General features: G+C 37.1%; 1 protein-coding gene across 9 annotated transcripts in view; it reads left to right on the forward strand.

The window, feature by feature from the left end:
• Nucleotides 1-7,231: 7,231 nt before the first annotated feature.
• The window catches only part of ADGB (androglobin), a 64,706-nt gene continuing 49,174 nt past the window's right edge, over nt 7,232-22,763 (forward strand). For 3 of the 9 annotated variants that reach the window (XM_015858175.2, XM_032443644.1, XM_015858177.2), the window contains exons 1-6: nt 7,243-7,552; nt 16,024-16,159; nt 17,762-17,854; nt 19,729-19,800; nt 20,352-20,540; nt 21,033-21,172. In XM_015858175.2, the coding sequence (XP_015713661.1) occupies nt 7,371-7,552; nt 16,024-16,159; nt 17,762-17,854; nt 19,729-19,800; nt 20,352-20,540; nt 21,033-21,172 (812 nt within the window). In that variant the 5' untranslated portion in view covers nt 7,243-7,370. Of the gene's footprint in view, nt 7,553-16,023; nt 16,160-17,761; nt 17,855-19,728; nt 19,801-20,351; nt 20,541-21,032; nt 21,173-22,320; nt 22,433-22,763 lie in introns of those variants that run through there. The other 6 variants (XM_015858180.2, XM_015858179.2, XM_015858174.2 and 3 more) reach the window with 4 other exon arrangements.

Genomic DNA, 22,763 nt, shown 5'->3' on the forward strand with positions numbered 1-22,763 from the left:
GCACGACCTGTTGGGTTTCATGCTTGTGTAAATCAAAATGTGTGATTAAAACCTCCTGACAAAACATGATTTCATGTTCAATTGGCTTGAGAACAGTAGGAGTAATGAACCCATGTAATGACAGGAAGGTTTTGTTGTGTTTTTTTGTTTTTGTTTTACTACTAGAATAAGTTCACTTCTTTATCTAGTGTGTTTAAAGCTACACTGTTAATATCATGAATTCCTTGAATACCAACCTGAATGTGGAAATTGCTGGGTGTGGTAGACTTCAGATTGTTGGTTTTACTTTGTTGTTTTTTTTTTTTAATCGTGCAACTACTGCACTGTTTCTTGTTCTTAGTTTTCCAATGCAGCAGAATGAAAATCAGGATGAAGCTTTGGGATTCTACCTGAATGCATGAATCTTCACTGTTTTGTTGGTGATATTGTAACCCTGTGTGGACTATTTCTGTAGGTCTAAACCTCTGCTTGAAAAGCTACTGCTGTTTATATTGAAATAATTTCCTTCTCCTGTGTATAGCTAGCTTTTGGAACTATAAATGAATACAGAATGACCAAGATTGTCAAACTGTACAGTAATTTTGATGTGTTATTGACTGAAGAAACTGAGCCTGAGTGATGTTCAGGAAATACCGACAACAAAGATTAATCACAGTAGATATGGAGCCCTATTTTAATTAACACAAAATCTCTGGTATGGAAAGTTATCTAGAAGTTTTGACAACTTAATGTCAAGCTAATATGTTAAAAAGTGTCTAATGTCATTTGTTTTTTGTGTACAGGATACAATGTAGTAAAATGATTCATTTCATCTTTTTTTTTTGTATAGGCGGAGGTCCTCTGCTACTTTTTATTATATTTTGCTAATTCTAATATATCAATCATAAAATAAATTACTTGGTTTCTTAGTCCCTGTATTGAAAGAATGATTTGAGATAAGAACTTCAGTAAAAATCTGAGTCAGTGCTTCAAGTTAAATGTCTTAAAAATGCCTTACTTGGCTTGATTCCATCTTATTTAATAAAGGATGCAGATAGCATATAGTTGTTCTGCACTGTAGTTGTGCGGTATGTGCGGGTTATGCAAAGTATCCTCTTATTCATTTAAAAAGGTTAATTATGAAAACAGGAGAAATTGGTGATCATTCTATATGTAATTGTCTAGGTGCAACTTAAATGCAGTGGAAGGAAAATAAGTTAATTCCAGCTCTGAAGTTTTTTTGTTTAAAATTATGGTTAGGTCAGTTAGTTGTTGAGTCTTGGTAGCATTTGATTCTCTCAAATTATATAAATCCTTGCTTGTATGTAGTGATTTATTATTAGGAAATAGTTCTTATAGGCTGTTTGATAAATGGTGATGGGGGAAATAGAAATATTTAAAGTGATATGGTGTTGAATGTTGGAGTATTTTGCTTTTAAATTATTGCTCCCTTTCTTCTAGCTTCAATAAATTAATGGCTTTGATACTAAAATGGAGAACTGACTGCTTCTTTCCTCCTTTATGATACTCTTTATTTGCTATGGAAACAGTTCTCTAAATGTGCATACGCCTTCATCCTTTGTATAATAAGTTACTGGAAAAATGTAAGAAAATGAGATGACAGCATACTTCACAGAAGTGAAAAATGTATTAGGAAAGTGCCAGTGATATAAATAATGATTCTGTATTGAAATACATCATTTACTTGGCAGCATGTGAAAGGTCACTTCGGAGCTGTTTGTTCTGCAGCAAAACTCTAGTCAGAGTAAGGAGCGTGCTAGATTCAGGTCTATCTAGTGAAGATTTGGAAGGGATTGTGCCTGTACTGCACATCATCATTTGAAAGCTCTGTAAGATTGGTTCTTTGCTTCCATTTTTGCTTTAACAAATATCTCCAAATTCCTGCTCTAACTACCTCAAGGAAAGCTTTATAGGGAGGGGATGGTGTTTAGATAGCCTTGGAAGATCTACAAATAGAGTACCAACATCTCAGTACTTACTAAATATCTTTTTTTTTTTTTTTTTTAATGAAGATATAAAAGCTGAGTGTGGTGCTTTTGCATCTTATCCCCTTTGTAACATCGTGGCCTTGTGATTTTAAATAATTTGAGAGTAAGAGGTAGGGGCTCCATGTCACGTGCTGTTTTAATATTAAGGGTTTTGGTCTATTTTTTTTAATCACCCTTGGAAACCTAAGTATTCAGCCTTTTGATAAAACACAAACTTCAAAATAACTTCTTTCCCTATTTTCTTTAAGTTGTGTATTACAACGATCCTTCTGAATCTTGGATTTATGCTAATAATTGACTTTTTAAAAATCTTTTAGTTCCTTAATATTTAAAGGCAGCATGAGCATTTGGCTAATTCTCTTTCTAAGCTTCTGATATTTACTGGTGTATTTTAAAGTAATATGTCATATCAATCCTGAAAAATGGACTTTCAACCCCTTGCATTCAGGTAGGTTTGCTTTTCAACTTCTGGTTTTCAATCTGCTTTTCAAGTGTCTTGTAAACTATCACACTGAAGTTTACCCAATTATCATAGTTGAGCCATGTTAAGTTTCCAGTGTTCATATTGTGTCCAAGCCTCTTCTGTTACAATGATTTTGTTTTTTGACAGTGCTACCCACATACAATGTAGCAAAATGTCTGCCTCATCAAGATGCATTCTGTATTAAACTACTATGCCTCAAACATAATTTCATACTTAGTATTTCTTCAGTACAATAAAACAACAGGTTACTTGTACTGTGCACAGAGATTATTTCTAGTCCCTTGGCTCTGTATAGCATCTGTCCAATTTAAGTGCTAATGCTTCTATGTAGATGTTCGTATGGCAGACTACTTGGCTTAGAACTTAAAGAAGAATGTAAAGGATTGCTTTGTTCAACTCTGCTTTTCCTTAGGGTACCCCAGATCATTGCCTTCTAATATTTACTTACTTAAGGAGGGGAGCAGTTATTTTCCTTAGGTTATTGTTTTTGAGCACAACTTGATGAGATTACTATAGCTTAAATAGTTATGACGACACCTGTCTTATCATGCGTGTGACAGCACAATCTTCATAATATTCATGCCACTTCTACATTTTGTATGTTGCAGAATGTAAAGTGTGTTGCAGTACTATTTTAACTTAAAAAGGTAATTTGTTTAACTTTGTAGGGTGAAAAGCAGGTTTCAGAGTTTACAGCTATATCTATGGCCTTGTTCCTGTCTTTTCTTGAAAAATATTAGTCACATTTGTTTTGAAATTTGTCTAGCAATTCTGCATTTTTTTTCTAGTGCAACTCTTTACTTCTAGCCCTTATGCACAACTGCAACTGTACTAAACCAATTGTTTAAAACTGCACTGAAGTTAATCACCATTAAAAAGGATTTGCAATGATTTGCAGCTTGCCTTTAATTAGAACAAACAAGATTTAAGTTTATAAATCTGCTGCAAAGTTACCCTCTTAACTTTAAATAGCAAAATGCTAAAATAAAATCATGCTCTGTGAGACTGTGTAGTCTCTACAGCTCACTAGTTAATACTGCGGTAATATTGTGCATTCTTACTCTAAAACCACAACTATCTATCCATCCCTCAAGGTGTGATCACAATTCCTAATAGCATTTAGTTTTAATATATAGAAATTTTTAGGAAGATAATAGTAGTTCCTCTGCATGTCCCCACTTAATGCTCCTGGTAGCTGGAGCACCACAGTTGCTCTCAACTTCAAGGTTCAGATAGGGATTTTCATACAGTATAAAAACCAGGAAGCTTTTTATTTTGACGTGGGCATTCCTGTAATGAATCACCAAGTGTAAATTTACAGAACAAAGATATGGTAGTGCATAGTTGTCTAATCTAATTCAGTTTTCCTTCTCTGGTTATCTGAATTCTGTTCCCTTAATTCTGAAGTGGATAGGGAATCAAAGTTAACATACCCTTAGAAGTCCAGCAAGATTAAATAGTACTGATATATTTAGAATCATAGGATATGCCAAGTTGGAAGAGACCTTGAATAGACCCTATGTTTGAGAGCATTTTTGTACTGCTTTTTGAACTCCAACAGACTGAGGTTGTTCCCACTGCTCAATGATAGTATCCAACCACCCTCTGATGCAGACCTTTTCCCCAGCCCCAGCTGCCCCTTCCCTGGCACAGCTCTATGCTGTTCCCTCGGGCCTTGTTGCTACCAGCAGAGAACAGAGCTCAGTGGTGCCCCTCCATTCCCCTCATGTTGTAGGTTGCCATGCAGACTCCAGTCACCTGTGCTCTGGGGCTGAATAAACCTGGGGACCTCAGGTGCCTCTCACACAGCTTGCCCTCCAGACCTGTCATCACTTCCATAGCTCTCCTTTGGACATTCTCTAATAGTTTTATGTCCTTCTTAAACCTGCTCTCAGTGCTGTACAGAACAGAGTGGGATAGTCCCCTTCCCTTGCTCAGTTGTGATGCTGGGCCTGATGCACCTGTGGGGCTTGGACTACTGCTGAATATTTTACTCCTTATTTTGGAATTGTCTTCCCCAAAATGAGCTACAGCATGAAAAATGAGACTGTATCATGACTGCTATCAAAAGGTACTGTAGCAAAAAATCCAGTGAAAGGATGGGTGGAACTGGCAGCTATGGTTCATCAAAATCCTTCTACCACATCAAATTAGAGCACAGCTGGGATTAATATAAAAATATTCCCCCAAAAGATCAAGTGATACACATTATTATTAGGTAGCTTTAAGTGGCAGTGGATGGAAGGTTGTGCACTTTTACTATTTCTCTACTTGGCTGCTAGTTGCAATTGTCTTCATTAATTCAGCAGGAGCCTAAAACTTCCTATTTTGGTTTCGTGTGTGTGTTTTTGTTTTTAATAATTTCAGAACTGACACACACACACACACACACACACACAAAAAAGACCCAAAATCTAAACCCTTCAAAAACTCCCCCCCTCCTCAATAAGTAAATAATCCTTGTACCTCCCTTTCATATCCTATTTAACTTTGTGGCATTCTTATACCTAAAGGTTCAGTGTATCTTATCCATCCTTGCATGTCTGACTTCAACTTATTCCTGTAAAACTTCACTGAGCTGCAGAGTAACTGTGTTTGGAAGGGACCTCAGGAGATTCTGCAAAGCAACATCAGCTCCAATGAAGTTAGTCATGACTACATTCAGTTTTGTGAGTCTGTAGTCCTATTGGAAGGCTAATGCTAGTGGTTGACTACCTTCATTTAAAAAACCAAACAAAACCTACCAAGCAGCTATTGTATTTGTAAGTGGATCTTCTGATTTGCATGGTATCATCTTGTCACTGGAAGGGAAAAATCTGACAATCTTTATTTCAGCAAACTAATAAGATTTGCTCTCTGCCATACTTCCAAACGTTCTCAAGAAAGAAAATGTGTCCTGTCTTGTTCTGGAATCCTTATGCCTTCTGTAAAATCAGGGGAGAGTTGAACCTGCACTCCAAAACCCCTGGGAAGCTTTGACTGTGTTCCTGTTAATGGTTGTTGTTTACCTGTTCTCTACAACTAGTATTTGTAGCTACAGAAAAGTATGAAATACTCATGACTAAAGCTGAAGTGACAAGAGCAATTGACTGTGTAATGTTTTAAGGAACAATAGAGAATAATGCTGACAACAGCAAAACAGCGTCTAAATGGCATCTTTAGAAGAATGGTGATCACGATGTGACCCATCCATTGCTATGGTAAGTATATGTTATCTTAGGATCTATTCAGTTCTTGCTATGGATTTCTGGTAGACAACTGTGCTACTCTTTTATAATCATAAATTTATCTCTTTTTCCATCTGTAAGCCTGCATCCCCTGCAGTGTGGGATCAGGAATCAAATTTTCTGAAGAGAACTGTCCCAGATACCTCTATGGGGAGGCTGACAGCCTTGTGCTGGTACTGTGAACTGGAGCTTACCTCTGTGTCTGACAGCATTCATTTGTGTGTCTTGATCAGCTTTTGATAGTAGAATTGGCTGGAGACCAGCTGCTCAGACTGAAAATAAATAAGCCAGAGATGTTTACTTGATTCTCAAGTGAGAAGTGTCTCAAGGTACCTTGTTTAAAATGAATGCCACTGGACATAATGCTAAAGGAAATGTAAAGATGCTGAAGGACTTTCTACTTTTAAGTTTCAAAACATTTGGCTTTCTGTCATCTTGATATAAATCAAGATCTGATACTTGTTTAAAGCCTGTAGATGTAGCATCATTATATATTTTGCCTTGCCTTTTGATACTTATGTCCTTCATGATTTGACACATTTTCATTAGTTTTCATATTTCAGAAAGACTTCGCTTGAATAAGACTAAATGAAAAGATACGATCTGTTCTATGGAGTATTTTTCACAGTGTGGTACAGACTGGAGAATGGCAATAAGGCTGAGTTATTTAGAAAGGAGGTTTTAGGAATAATGTGATCTCTGGACTGCATCTGAACAAGTCACTTTAGTTAAATGAGGTCAGTATCTGCTGAATCCAAAAGCAGCTGACTTTGGTGAAACTCTATTCACTTTGGGAATCATAGGTTTTCTGTCAGGAGCTTATGTTTTCTATCGTTTTGATGTGAGAAGGGTAAATGCTTGCACATTCCACCATGCTGAGGCTGCATCTCAAGTACTGTGTTCAGCTGTGCACCCCTCACTCCAAGAAAGACATTGAAGCATGGGTAATAGTCTGTGAAGGCTCTGCAGCACAGCTGTTATGAGGAGTGGCTGAGACAAGGGGTTGAAGAAGAGGGAGGCTCAGAGGAGACCTTATTCTCTACAACTGCCTGAAAGGCTACTGGTGCAAAATGGGGCTTAGCCTCTTTTCCTGTGATAGGATGAGAGGGAATGGGCTCAGGCTGCACCAGGGGAGGTTCAGGTTGAATACTAGAAAGAATCTCTTTTTCCATAAGAGTGATAAATCATTGGAATGGGCTGCTCAGGCAGGTGCTGGAGTTATAGTTCCTTGAAGGTATTCAAGAAAATGGTCAATGTTGCACTAAGGGATGTTGTGGGGGTGGGTTGATAGTAGGATTAGATGATTCTTAGTCATTTCCAAACTTAATGGTTCTGTCTTCAGATTTATTTTTCCTCCCCGATTATTGTCTTTGGATAGATTCAGGAAAAAAGTATTCAATCACTAAGTTTGTTTTTTTTCTACAGGGTACTTGATACAGGAGTTTAGGTTACCACGTTTACAATCAACAACTGTAAATACCGATGACACTTTCTTTTTTCGGCTGCAGCCTTCCGGCCGCGTAAAGGAGCCGCGTGACCCTCTGTGCCCTGCGCGCCCCGTGCGCGATGGGGCCGCGAGGGGCTGCGTGAGCGTTGGTTGAGGCAACAGCTACCTGCTGCCGGCGCCATCATCTGTCCCGACCCGTTCTGACTGTGTCGAGAAGAGGCAACATGCCTGGCGTGAGCTGGCCCAAGGGGCCATGGACAGCGGGGCGGAGCTTGAGCCGCTACCTGCGGCGCGTCAGGTCGCCCGGCAACGCGACGAACGCTTCTGGGATGGCTTCTAAGAGCAGCAAGAGGAAGGAGATCGGCAGTCGCAGTAACTCCGGGATCCTGGGGGCCCCCACCAGAGAGTAAGAACCCCAGGAGGAGCGCGGGGTCTCGGCGGGCGGTAACGGCACAGCAGGGAATGGGGAGCTGCCGCCTGCGCGTCCCCATGTTCTGCCCCGGTCCGCGCGGAGGGGGGGGGGGTGCGGTTATGGAGGAGGCGCATTGTTTGCGATTCTGGGCGTGCAAAGAGCCGGTGCGAAGAAAGTTTGCTTGCTCAAGTGGGTGCTTAGTCAAAGTAGGTTCTATAGACAAGGTAGAGGTTACTTTGTTTTTGTTTGTTTGCCTTCACTCTCTAAGCTGGGCGTTCAGGTTTACAACAGAGCTGCAAAGGGGCCGAGTTTGGCAGGGACCTCAGGATCTGTCTGGTCCAACCCCTGCTCAAGCAGGGACACTCAGAGCAGGGTGCCCAGGGCCACGTTCAGGTGGGGTTTGGAGACTGCCAGGAATGAAACCTCACAGCGTCTCTGGGTACCATGGCATCCGCACAGAACTTCAGCGCTGCCTGGTGGTCAGATGGAATCTCCTGTGTTCCAGTTTGTGCCCAGCGCTTCATGTGGAATTTGTACTTTCTTCTTCTTATGCTACTTTTTGCGTTACATAACCCTGATGAAAAGATTTTGCGTGTCAAGATGTACATCTTGGACATTGAGGCGGGCCATAGGACTGTGACCACGGAGTGCACATGATGTGCAGGCACTCACACTGCGATACATTGTTCTGCATGTGAAGGATAGAATGTTGGTCACAGCTCATACTGTGAATTGTACCATCACAGAACAATTTGGACTAGAAGTGAACTTGAAGGTCATTGGACTTCAGTTGTGTTCAGTTTGTGGGTACCAAGTATTAGAGTTAAGGTAGCAAGTAGACAGAAGAGAGTTTTCAATGGCAGAGTTGTTGGGGTTTAAAAAACTTGAGAACTTGAATCTGGAAAATAATTTGGAAAACACTTGACCTTCATTTTCACTGACCAGAGGAGCTAAGCTGAACTTTTCAGGGCAAAATGGCTAATGATGCAGCACATCAGTTTCATTAAATAAGTGGAAAGCATAACATTTCTTTCACTACTTTGACTTTTGATCCATGATCATATTTCTATGTTTTTTGGAAGTTTCTCAGCCAAAACATTGTGTTCATGCACAGTGCTGCCAGGAATCAGACTAAAGGTGTTTGTGGCACCGCTGCTAAGGCTTTATTAAATAAGACAACAATTAGATTACAGAATCCTTTTTCCTGTGCCAGGTTGAGACTAGAGAATATCTGATTACAGTTGGGTTGAATAGTGTTAAGTTTTATAGAAACACTTTTGAAGTGTGAGTAGGAGAAATGCTCACAAGTTTTTTGAATTCTCTTGTTGGATGTAATAGGCAATAGATATGCTTCATCTCACTATGAAATTATCAGGTAATTGTAATGGAACTAATGTCCTCTACACTGCAGTGTTAATTTAGTGTTAGCACAAGAGTCTGGACTTTTTTCACTGGGGCTGTTTTACACAAGGAGGAGTAGCTTGGATATGTCCTAGTAGTAGCTCAATGATGAATAAGTAGACTGTGGAAGAAGTTATGATCACTTGATTGTAATGTAGAACCTTCACAATGCAGAATATGTAGCTTGTTTTAAGTTTTGTTTTTTTTTTTTTTCATCGAGCCTGTAATTTCCATTTAAACTGTAGAATGCTTTATTGCGTTTATTTATTCTGCTTTGTGCCCTTTCCAGATAGAGCAAGTTTTGGCAGTAGAACTCTGGTTGTCATAGCAGTTCTAATACTGCTTTCCTGACTAACCTATCCCTGCTTAGTTTTTATCATCCTGAAATATCAGTCAGGCCTGATGGATAGATGGATGATAAAACAGTTTTAGGGCAATGCGTGTCTAGCCACGTGCAGTCAACTACAAAATAAATCTTGTTTGTGATGTTGGGGAAAAAAATTCTTCAGGATCTGTTGTAATAAGCCAAGAAAAGCTAGTAAGAAGTTGCTTTAACCTTTGGCCTAAACTTTTTGTCTTAAACATTTTATAAGAAAAGTAGCCCCGTTTACTCGTGAAATCACAGTCTACTACTATAAAACATTTGAAAATTGAACCTGTTGTCTAGGCCTACTTTACTTTCAATAGTATTGCTTTGTATTCTCTGTAAGCTGTAAATGCATTTTGAGTTGATTACAGACTGTATACTGTCTTCACACTGTTGAAAACATCTTTGTGCTCAAAGAGGTGAGTGAAGCCCTGGTTTTGTTAAAATCAATAAAAGCTGTTAAAAGTTGGGAGTTGAATGCAGCAGGGCTTAAAGTTTACCTCAGAATGCTTAAGATGCCTTGAATAGCCTTTCTTGTTTTTGTAATGAGATAAGCTCCCCTGTTTCCCAGATGGATGGGAGTTTGTACCCCAAGCTCATCAACAAGAAGATATTGTTGCATCCTTAGTGCATTTGAAATGGCCAATATACTTGAATCTCTTTCTTTCCTGTAGTCATGCTGTAAGCTAATGGTCTCCAAACTTTTTTGGTTGCGCATCACTATTTGCAAAGAATTTTGAGTACACTTCCCTCAAAATAGCATATTTATGTATTTGCAAGTTACATACATGCAATACTGAAGTTCTGATACATCCTACATGGTTTGCACACCCTAGTTTGCAGAGCACTGCTGTAAGCAACAAAATTCCTATAGAGATATTCAGCAGCTAGGCAGATGTGCATTTTGAACTGCAGTGTGTTGACAGAGACCTTTTTATTTGGATCAGCAGATTGGTTGAAACTTAGTACTATAGACTGTGATTTGTGCAAAATGGAAGCAACATTTCATTCTTCAGTATTCACATTGCTTCTAGAATGCTTTCCCCTTTGCCCCAGGATTTGTGTGTGCGAAATGCCAGACTTACTGGAACGCTACTGATAGAAGACAGGTTGACAGATCTACAATAGATCTTCATTTGGAAGTAGATTGTGTGTGGTAAAGAATATCTGTGTTACAGTATAGATGTTCTGTAGATCTGTTTCACTGTTGTAAAAAAGATAATAAAAGTCACTGGAGTACTGAGCTGATTCTGCAGCAGTCCACCCTGAGATGCAATGATTTAGTGCTGTTCTTATTATTTATATTTGATGAAAGTTGCTGAACACAGGGATAATACAACTGTTCTATGTAACCCTGTGACTTAATCATCAATTTGATTGCAATCTCCATGAGGAAGGGATTGATCTGTTCCCATAGATAATGATTTTCTGCTAGCAGTATGCTAATTGTAGTAATGATTGTGAATGTTTTATTAATGGCAGCTTACCAAGTCTTTTTAGTGGACTGGGAGGGTTAAAAGTAAATATTATTATGCACATGCTATGGGATTGGAGCTGGGGCAGTTGGACATATGGCATTTACTTAATAGCAATTTCCTTAACATCTGTTCATGTGGATTCTGTTACCAAGCTTGCTCAGAACAGTTCCATACACCTTCTAGCACACAAATTTTACATGAGTCTATGAGAACTTTAGTAATGTTGCTATCCATATATCAGACAAAAAACAGAAGACTGCACATTGTCTGGGAGAACGTTGTCCCATAAGTTCATATAAGTTTGCTATTCTTTGTGAAGTAGGTCTTCCCTTAGGATTTCTGTTTTATTTCTGAGCACATCTTGCAGTTGCAGGGATAAAAATGTCAAAAGTATTTTGTTTTTTTCTGAAATATTGTCTTCTTAGTAGCAAATTGAGTTTATTTTCACGTATCTATGAATGACTGAAATATTGAACAGAACTGTCAGCAGCATGAAAAAGAAAAAAGGCTAATAGTGTTTTTTAAATTGCTGAGAACTGTCATTGGTTACTGCAAGGAACTACAGTGTGACAATAATAACTCTTACAGATAAATTAGTGTAGAAACCCTTTGAGAGTAATGTGTACAAATATCTGGACAAAAAGTTTTGATAATCTTAAAATTACTGGATTTCTAGTGAGATCAGATTTCTTATTTATTTTTTTTCCCCCCATAAATGCCTGCAGTAGTCAGCACAGTAAGTACTGTGGAAAATCAATTCATATTGTTGTCACGTTGTGTTTTGGTGCTGGAAGGGAAGCATAGGAAGAAGATATGAAGTTTCCTTTATAACTCACTAAGCCAGACTTCACATAAGCCTATCTTCAGGATGTACCGTTGGGTCTCCCTTCATTACTGCCTTCTAATTAGGTAACAGTTCTCTTCAAGACCTGGGAAGATTCAGAGATGACAGGCTGAAGAGCTGAAAAGAACAGCTGTCGTTAAAGATTTTCTTAATTGCACCATTAGAGGCTACTGAGAATCTGATCTTTCCCAGATTTCAACAACTCTAGCAAATCACTGGAATTGATGCCTTTGTCAGGACTGAAGATTCTGGCTTGTAACAATGATAATGAGCTAAAAATTCTTTGTAAATGAATTTGATGAAACTCTATGCTATTGAGTCCAATTTTCTGAATTAAACCTGAGTCATCAGCATTTGCCAGAACTAAGGAAAATCTGAATTAGGGTTTGGGTTATCAGAGACAAAGTGAGGAATAAATGGTCAGTGCCGAGATAGGGGAATAGGTTAGGGATGGTTGGAGTGCAGGCACAATTTCCCAGCGTGCAGACAAAGCTCAGAGTGGCATTAGAAATTTCATTACATAGAGAAATAGCCAAATGCTTTATTAACTGCTGATGGGTTCTTCAGCACCTGTTGGGACCAGCTGAAGCCCACATTAGCTGGAAAATATGATTTTTGTTTAGCTATGTGCCTGGCTGCTTTAAGTAGCAGGTAGCTGTTGTGCAGTGGGCTACTGCACCAAAGCCTGGGATTACCTCATATTTGTTATTAAGGTTACAGGCTGAGACAGTAAGAACACAAAACATTGTTCCACAGCTACATGAGTTCCTGAAAGGTCTAGGATAAAAAGTCAGCAAAAGCATATTTCTGCAGTTTGATCCATTGCCAGTATGTGTTTCTCAGGTAAATTTCCATAAGATTTAAATTGCAGCAGTGGTTCAGAGAATATAGTCTGAACAGATAATTTTTTTTTTTTTTTTTTTTTTTTTTTTTTTTTTTTTTTTCTGTGTATGTTGGGGGAGGGTCCACTAGATTAATGGAAGCTTAGGAATGGGAAGAAGTGTCCTGTGGATAACTATGTGATGGTTGAACTTGAAGCTGCTTTCAGTGTTGCACTGGAATACTACAGCTGGTTAATGTAAATTGAATAGGTGCTAAAAAATTGCATGGAATGAGTCTATGAAAATTAAATCTACCAAAGATTGTTGATTGCATGGCAACCATAACTAGTTCAGAAAGCGTCTAAGCTAAAAATGACTGCAATCAGTCCTAAGATGATCAGAATTCTTTTGTTTTGAATGGCTGTACAGAGCCTTTTGGAGGGATTCATTTTATTTTTTCTAACCACCGTGGCTGTTGCCGTGTGCACGTGGCAAGGTGCTTGTTCTCTCAGACAACTTAGAAGGAATGTAAATCTATTGTGGGCTTGACTTTGCATTTTAGGACCAATGAGTAGAAATGTCTCTGTCCACTGAATTTTATCCATCTGAAACAGCAAACAAAACATACCGCCATGCACTTGCTTACTTTTCCTAGGCATAGGAATGTTAGTGGGTAAGATACGAGGGCTACTCCAAAAGTATTGCTGTCTATTTTTTTTATATTGACCCACAATGTTGGAGGGAGATGTTGGCTGCATGGCAGTAGAAGTTGAACCTTCCCAACAATATTCTATTACATTTTGCTGCTGTGTAACAGCTGGCAGCAGAGGGACAGTCTGACATAATGATGTCTGACATGGAAGTGCAGATGAAGGAAAAGTGCATCACTGAATTCCTCCGTGTGGAAGTAATGGCACCCACTGATGTTCATTGAAGCTTGCTGAAGGTTTCTGGAGACCAAACAGTGGATGTGAGCACAGTGAGGTTGTTGGTGGTGCATTTCAGCAGTGGCAACAGTGGGTCACCTCTGCTGGTGCAGATTTTGATAAGCATGGCATGCAGGCTCTTGTTCATTGTTAGAAAAAAATGCATTCCTAATGGTGGTGACAGTGTTGAAAAAATGTTTTGTAGGTGAGAGTTTGCTCTACCCAATAGAGTTATTACATCTCTTTGTATCTGTAGTTTTCATAGAAATATGTAGGAGGTGTTATTTTCAGAGCAATCTACATGCGTCATGATCTTTGGTTCAATTTGGGTGACATTGCTTGGCTTATGATTGTTCTTGTGAAGTTATTTATTGCATCAGTGTGTATCTGAGTACCCTTCTATTACAAAAAATAAGGGTATTATTGGAGAATTTGCATTGTCATGCCAGAGCGTAAAGCATCTGCTTTTCATTTATTGTCTTTTATTGTGTATTTTATTGTATTTGTATATAACTCTTATTTCTGTTACCAGTATTTTTATTATTCTCAGATATACAGTGAAACACACCTAGAATTTTCTGAGTTAGGATTTTCTTTCCAAAAAGACAAAGAGCTTAATTGAAATACTTCATTGTCTGCAGTGTTTCAGTGTATACTCTGTATAATGGAACTCACCTAATTTTTATTTGTATGGTCAATTTCTTCATGTTATTTTTTTATCTTCTACCTAAAAGTTTTTCTAGTTTCATGCAACAGAAATGCATGTAAGTATGATAAATGTAATAAAATAGCATAGAAGCCAAGCAGTATGTTGAATTTGTGATTAATTACATTACATTTCAATTAGAAAAATATGTATTCATATTGGCTTTTCTTGTTAATTCTAATTAAAACAATGAACCCCTTGAGAGCTCAGTCTGCTGTGATCTGTAGCCTTCAAGCTTCATGGACTCGTGCATAAGAAAATATTTAGTGGCGATATCTGTTGTACTCCCTATTGGTCTTAGTTTTGTATGTTGGTGTTTGTTGTTCCTCTGTAACTTAGAGCAGTCTTGCAGGAAACAGCTTCCCACAGGAGAACTGCACAGCAGAAATAGTGCTACCAAAAGCAAAATGATAATAACTGTGCTTTGACGCTGGAAAATGTTACTGAAATAACCTGTTGGATTCTGTTTGCTATAGGTCATTCATCTACTTCAGCAGGACTGTCTTTGTCTTCTTCTGTTAGGTCTGTGTAACAGCACCAAAGAAATGAGTTTTCCTGGTGTTCTTATCAAGGCATGCTAAGTGCTTTGCAAATGAGTTGACCTAAATTGACAGAACTGAGGTGCTCTGCCATAGAGGTTTTTAATTTTTAGTTAATTATTCAGGTGCCATACAGAATGCACAGAATTATTTTACAGAAGCCAGCATGGTAGAAATGCCAAAAAGAGGAACAAAGCTCGTGTCGTGTTTTTTAAAAGCATGGGAAAGATGTCTGCAATCTTCCCAGCTTTCCTATGGCTGAATCTAAGGTCAGGTTTGTCTTTGGGTGCTTTACAAGTATCTGGAGAAACGTGACTTCAGATTGATTCTTAGAATCAGGTATGGTAAAGAAATAGAATGTATAGAAGGAAAACATATGAGGAAAGTAAGAAGAAGAAAGAATGTTACACTAATATATTCTAAAAAAACCTATGGAGAGCATCAGTTATTTTCCTGACTCAGAAAATTACTTTTGTCAGGTGTTCTAAGGTGATATAAGCCTAGGGAGAAGAAGCAGGAGTAAAAATGCTATTTTTAACTAAATACCAAGTCAAGGTCATTTCTGCTTCTCCCACTGCCATGCTGGTTAGGGGGTTGGATGTGCACAAGGAGCTAACAGTGCACTGAACCAGCTGACCCAACCTGGCCAAAGGGATGTCTTGTACCATAAGGCATCGTGATCAACAGTAAAACCAGATGGAGTTGGTCAGTGAGGCTGCCCAGGAACTGGCTGGGCTTTATCCTGCTGGTGGTTAGTGACAGCACTGTGAATCATTTCTTGCTCAATCTGTGAATCCCATAAGTTGCATAGTAAATGTGCTGGTAGTACAAGAAACCATAAGTATGAAACTCACTTGAAACCGTCTGATCTAGAAGCTCACAGAAGCCTGGAAATGGAATCCTATTCCCCAGTAACTTATCCATAGCAACTTCCTTTTGGTTGGTTAAAGTGAGTAAGCCAATAAAACAACTAATAAACCCACCACAAACAACAGGAGAGGGGGGGAAAAAGGGAATGTTTTGTTAGGTGTTGAGATGAATTGAGTAATGGAAGATAGAAGTTGTGCTGTAAAGAAAGGAGATCTGTGGATTGAAGCAGCAGAAAAGGAAGAAGGAAGAAACCAGTCAACAGGATTCTTAATTTGTGCTTCAGCTATCCCATTGACTTAAGGCAGGATTCCTCATTTGAAATATTTTAGTTGCTTTACAACCTCTAAAATCATCTGGCAGTTTTATAATCTTCTTTATCTTAGTGACAAAAAGTTACCGCAACTACTATGTTTTTTATTACATTATAGTAAAAAGTGAATGTTTTGTTAGAAATCTTTGTACTGTACTTTCATTATACTGTTCATTTTGTTAATGTGTCTGGTTGTTTTCCAGTATACAAATTTGTATTGTGGGTGCTTCAAGATTTCCCATTTGGCCAGAATGGAACGAAGCTGACATCAGTGCAGAAAAATGGGATGCTGGAAAAGCTGGAAAAGAGAAAGACAAGGCTGGGAAAAGTCCTATTTCTGTAAGTTGCGTGGCATATATTTTTTTGGTACCATGACAGTTTTTGCACTTAATAACTATTTCTCATAACTTGATTTTTTGCAAATAAATGTATTAATTTTCTACGTATCTTTTCAATAAATTTAAGTAGTTTCGTAGTAAACTAAATGGATAAAGAAATATATTGTACATTTCTTATTTGCTGCAGCTTAAAGGAACTGTTAACATGTTTATACTCTATTCTCACATTAATGGTTTAAAAACTTATAACCTCCCAAATCTATTTCATAGCACAGCTGAAACTGAGGATGTGGAAATAAGGCAAACTGTTGTAACGTGCTGGGACAATCCTTTCCATGCAGTCTCTGTGGATTCAAAAGCTTGAATGTACCTATCTTAGCGATGTTTTTGTGAGGAAAAAAGTTTGAGATCTTCTGCAGTTTGTGAATATATTATACTTAATGCAGTTCTGGAGTGTAGAGAATCCGCTGTTATCTTGCATAAGTGAAGCATTTACCAGGTGCAGAAAATCCTCAGTCCTTTTTGTTCTAGAATGACTTTGAAACCCAACTGAAAATCAGACAAGATTCAAAAGTGTGGTTACTTCCTTCATATACTTTATAAAGACTGTGTGGCAAATTGGTGTGTTGAAGGACCTTACTCAATGAAGCAAATGATAAATAAATATGAGAAAATAGTTTGGGAGATTGTGATTTAGGTTTTTGTTGCCTGTGTTGTTTTTTTTAATGGCTTTGAGACATATTTTCAGTTGCCTTCCTTTGATCAGTAAGTACTCAAAGCACTGTTTTCCCACCCTAGAAACCTCTTCTATTAGTTGGTCTGTAGAAGACACAATTTATATACTTTGGTCTATGAAGCTGACAGTAGAGTATAGTATATCTAAAAATATTTAATATTCCTGGCACAAGTAGAGTGCAGTAACTGTGTACTGATCAGTTTCTCAGTATGAGCAGTATCAGAGGCAAATGCTCATTCATTGTGCCTCTAGGTAAACAGGTATCATATATATCCTGACACCTTTTGTTTACATGGAGGGTAAGTTTCACTTTGGAAATGGAAATTTGAAAAGTATACGATGCCTTCTCTTCAATGGTTAATTCATGTGTGTGTAATTATAGCTTTCCTTGTTTCTATGGCAATTTCAATTGCTTTATGTATAAATAATTGCTTCAGAAATTTACTTTCATATTCCAACTTTAAAAACTTTAGAAATAGCGAGTTAGAAAAAATACTTAGACGTAACATGGCAGATTGGTGTCTTGAATAAAAAACATAAACATTTTGGGGGAGATTTTTCACAATGGTGGGAAAGAGGGGAAACATTCAGTATAGAACAGTTTGATAGTGTAACAGATTTTTCTGAATGATGTAAACAGTTTTTGTGCTGAATTGTCAGGTTGGACTTCACATTGTTTTAGTCCTGTTATAGATAATATTAGTTCCCTTTTATACTTTCTTTCCCTTAGAGCAAATTATCATGTGAACAAAGAATAACTTAAATCTTGTAGAAAACAATAACAAAATTATTCTACCTCAAAATAATAAATTTTTTGTGAAGTTACCTTGTTTGTTTTTGTTTTGTGTGTGTCTCTGTTTTACATAGCATGCCTTTGATGATCCAGATGGAAAAATAGAACTGCCAGCATCCTTGAAAGTACATTCATGGAAACGACCACAAGAGTTTTCAGAGAATGAGGTCAGAAATAATGGAAAAAAAGTGCTGATGTCACAAGAGCAGAGGAAATTATTTCAAAAGATGGAGGATTTGTATCCACTTGATCATGCATAGTGATTCTGACCATTGTGACTGCTGTTTACCCAGAAACTGGTAATCTGTGCAATGGTTAACATGCATGCACATCCCAGGGTTCGCAGTATCTAAAGGGATGTAAAATTTAATCCCTTTCTTTAGTGTTTGCTGTAATACATAATGTTTTAAATGATACTTTACAGTGTCTGAGTGCACCAGCACTTCCTGGTGCACAACATGGTAGCGTACTCTATCTCTGCTCTGCTTTTTTTGCTTGATGTTCATTATGAAAACACCTGATGAGAGAGATGCCTTCCTGTTTTGTGTTCCTGTTTTCTCACTTTTAAAAATCAGTGTTATGACAAAACAAGCCTTCTTTCTTTCAGCTAGGTCATCTTGAGCAGTAAAGTAAACACCTACCCTGAAATTGTGGATTAACTTTAGTATTAACATAGTACTTTTTCTCATCTCCCACCTTAAATATTGCATTTCACCAGTATGCATTCAGAATGTGTCTACTACTTTGACAGTACTTTTCTGGAAGGTAAACAGAATATTTTAACATTGTGCAAGTCTTTTCTTTCATTTTAAAATGAAAAAGAAAACGAGCAGCCTCCCATTTCAAAGGCTGAAGTGTTTCCCAGTGCAGTTGCTAATCTTTAGGTTTAAAGCATTTTTTCTTCCAGTCAAATGATGAAGTTTTTAAGTACTGTGATCACCCTTAAACATTTTTAATGTTGTCAGTTTTCCTTTTCTCAGCCTGTCAGTTTTACTTCTTATTAACTAGACACTAAGCAGCTCCAAGTTTCATTTTTAATGGAGGAATGGAAGAAGACAAGGGGTAATTGACAAGATTGAAAGATTGGTAGAGAAGTGCTGCCAACACACAGAAGCTGAATAGAGGGATCTGAAAGATATGGGCAGGAGCACAGGAAGCCATGGAAACATGTCTTTATATTAAAAATAGATTCAAAACTATCTTTAGACCACTGTGTAGAAAAGGTTGGCTTTAAGATGTGATCTGATTTAAGTTCTCATTAAAACTTAGGTTTGTTTGTCCTAGTTCAATGTGTTTTGGATCAAATAGTGATGGTTAGGAGGAATATTGTAAGTTATTAAACATTAATGTGAATCTAAAGTGATGGAAGGCTATTAAGTGCTATTTAGTGTGGTAAGCATAGAATCAAGCAGTGATCACCAATAAGTGATGAGAGGCACAGAGATATTTAATTCAGTAAATTACAACCCTAATATAGTATTTCTAAAATGCTTGCAAGAAGAAAATCGACTGCACACCTGAGTATTAGAAATCAAAATTATGTAATACAAATAAAAGTTTGAATACATATGTGAGGGCTGCTCTGAAAGTAATGATTTGATTTCTGCTCTTTCCCCTTTTGCTCCATACGGTATGAAGTGGAGACAAACTTTCAGCATTCGGTAGGAAATTAAGAAAACAAGCAAACAATCTAAATGAACCTTTGCATGACCTTGTAGGATCGGGAAAATCTTGGAGCATGAAACAAAGTTATATAAGTGCAGAACTGCTAATATTATGACTAATCTGATGAAATCTCTATTTATAAGCTTATGTTTCTAATTTTAAATCTTATTTATTTTAACTCTGAACACCTGCATTTAAAGAAAGTTTTCAGAAACAACAAGACAGCTAACTGCTTTTTAAATCAGCAGCCTTTAGTTTGTAAAAATAAAGCTTGCAAAATATCAGATTTTTTTTTTTTGGTCATTTTTTTTTCCTGATATATAGCTTTTTTAATTTTCTGATAATATAGACTTTTAACTAATCTACTTTCTCTTAGACTCCTGTGGTGGTCAAAAATGAGATCTCATGTGACCTTTTTTCAGCAAATGAACATTTATTTTGTAGTGAGGTAGGTGGAAATACAGAAATATTTGGGGTTTTTTTGTTTGTTGCTTGTTTATTTCTTTGTCTATATTTATTCTCATCTCTTTTTAACCTTCGTGGTCAATCAGAATCACTGGTTTAGTCCAAGTTTGTTGTAGTAAAAAGGTATTCTTATTTATTCATATAAACAATTGTATTACCAGCCTGGTAATACTTTTGAAGCTATAGCATATTTCATAAGTCTGTATCTAGAAAGAAATAAAACAGGATGTAATTACATTCACTAAAACTTAAATTTGTAATTTTGAAGATTGTTACAATTTGAAAACATATCTTCTCATTGTTCTTTGGCAAGAGGCAAACAGCAGTATTTGTTGTGTGCCTATACTCATTATAATGAAGTTCTTTGTTAGATAAGATTTTCACAATAGGTGGTCTTCGGTAAGCCATAGCTTATTGTTTTGTGTCACTTCTTCATTTAAAACAGCAGCTGTTTTTTTTACATTGTACTGTAAATTAATTTAATTCAAAATATGAGTTGAATTTTTTTATTGATGTATTTCTATTTGCTTTCAGCTGATGCGATGGATCATAAGTGAGATTTATGCCCTATGGAAAATATATAATGAAAAGGCCTTATCTGTTGAAACGTGCACACCGTTTTGGAGTCCATGGGAACATATTTATCCCATCAATAAAAATGCTAAGGGACACATGCCTCTGTACAATAGCTATGGAAAATATGTAGTGAAATTGTACTGGATGGTGAGTACTAACTTTCAGCCATCTATAAATATTATGCATTTAGAAGCATAAATTTATAGATAAGGAGAAAAATTTATAATTATTAAAAATACATTTGTAAGAGGAGAAGTTTCAATGAATGTTAATGTAAATTCATTAAACAGTGTCTTGTGGTTGTTGTTGTTGTTGTTCTTGTTGTTTTTACAGCTTAATACTTGATAGAACCGCTGGTTAACTGATAAGGAAACATTATTTTTGCAAATCATGTAGAGTAGATGCAATTAGAATAGCTGCAATTACACTAGGCTCTGTAAAACAGAAAGTCTGAGTCATAATAAAATGCTATGAGACTATTTCTATGTTTCTGTGATATTAAATGAAAATCTGTAATATGAATGAAATCGCAGTAGAATTCAGTTTGTGAGAAAACAAATGAGGTTTTTTTACATACATGTTCTTTTTCTGGACTACAAGTTCAGGGTTTTTTCTTCCTTTTTTTCCCTTCCATCATAGGGCTGCTGGAGAAAGATCACTGTGGATGATACTATGCCTTTTAGTGAAGAGGGTAATTTGTTACTACCAGCGACAACATGTCAAACTGAACTTTGGCCAATGCTGCTGTCTAAAGCTATCATTAAGGTGGCAAATACTAGGTATGTTTTAGTTAACTCACTCTCGTGTTGGTTTTTTTCTTCGTGAAGTTGTATGAAATTTGGAAAAAAAAAAAAAGAAAATATTAGTACATATGGGAAATAGATTTTGCTATAAGTTCTATAATGAGAAATACAGTTCTGAAAGCGGAAACAGTAGAGCAGTAAAGCAAGGTTCTCTGTGGGAACAGAAGGCACTATTTTAAATGCATGTTTATGTTTTTACACAGAGAAAACTAAAACAAGAAACCACCACAGAACAGACAAACAACAAAAAAAAACACTGGAGTAATCTCCCCACCTGCTTTAGTTCTTGGTCATTATTCACCAAATGCTTCATGTGTGGTTTTTTTCTGCCAAATGGAAATATTCAAGGTGTTTTAATGAAGTAGTGTTTCTGATGTAACATAGGCAGTTTATTGCTTATTTGTAAAATGATAAGTAAAAATCATTTAAAAAAAACCAATGCTTTTGATACAACCAGTTACTAGTTACTTTAGAATTACAAGAAGTTGCTAGAAAATGCCTTTCCAATTTGGAAAAACATGACATAATTGGAATCTGATCCAAGAGGACTGAAGGTGATAATCTGCAATGTCCTTGATGGTTGTCCTGCTTGGTGGGATGGAAAAGTTGAAGGACTACAGAGACAGAATATTTGTCCCTCTGGGGTAGGCAAAAAAGGTATTTTGTTTTGAAAGGAAGGAAAGTCTCTTTCATGCAGTTCAAGAGAAGCAGCAATGCATCCCAATGAGCTTTCTGACTTTTCAGCTCACCTTTGAAAGAAAATAGGTTCACAGTGGAAACAAAATACATAAAAAGGAGAAGAGGGAGTAGAAGGAAGCACTCAAGCTTATTGCAGTAGTAGAGGAAAAATATACTTTAGACAAATTAAGTTGTTTAGAAGTACTTCAGTGTAATTTAAAATTCTGAAAATTGTACGGTTTTAGATTAAAAATTACCCTTACAAATACTACTACTTTTAAATAAAATATTGAAGGTGTATGGGAAACTGTTGATCACAGCCTGAACCTCTGATTGACCACTTGAGGCAAGCAATGAGTCAGCTGCAGGAGCGCAGGTGAAGGTAATTCAGCTGTGCTACCAGAAGGGGTGGAGCTTGGCTTCGCCTCTCCCAGATCTAATTTAAGGGCTGACTTCCACCAAGGCAGGATCTCTTTCTGGGGATTGCTCCTGTGTGAATTTTTGTAGTGAGCCTCAACATTGGTGAGCATCTATTCTTACAGCGAGCCTCAACATTGGGTGAGCATTTGTCATTTATCTTCTTTTCTGCTATGTAACCTCTGGTTTACATTTGTACAATTACAACTGTACAGAAGGAAAGAAACAGAGAGGTGTTTTTCAACATGAAGTATTGTGTAAATTACAATATTTTATTTTTAGTGCATTATTATTAAGAGCATGTTCAGATGATCAGGTCTTATACCTTTTTATGCCTTATGTTTTAGATTTATTGAACTCCTAGGTTTTATGGAAGTTTAATTATATAGTGTGCATTTTTGGTTATTTGCTGGGTATTTCCTTTGGTTAAGAACATTTTTTATCTTTCATTGTTACATATTCTTTCAAAAGA

Source organism: Coturnix japonica, chromosome 3 (assembly GCF_001577835.2).
Source record: "Coturnix japonica isolate 7356 chromosome 3, Coturnix japonica 2.1, whole genome shotgun sequence".
Lineage (NCBI taxonomy): Eukaryota > Metazoa > Chordata > Aves > Galliformes > Phasianidae > Coturnix > Coturnix japonica.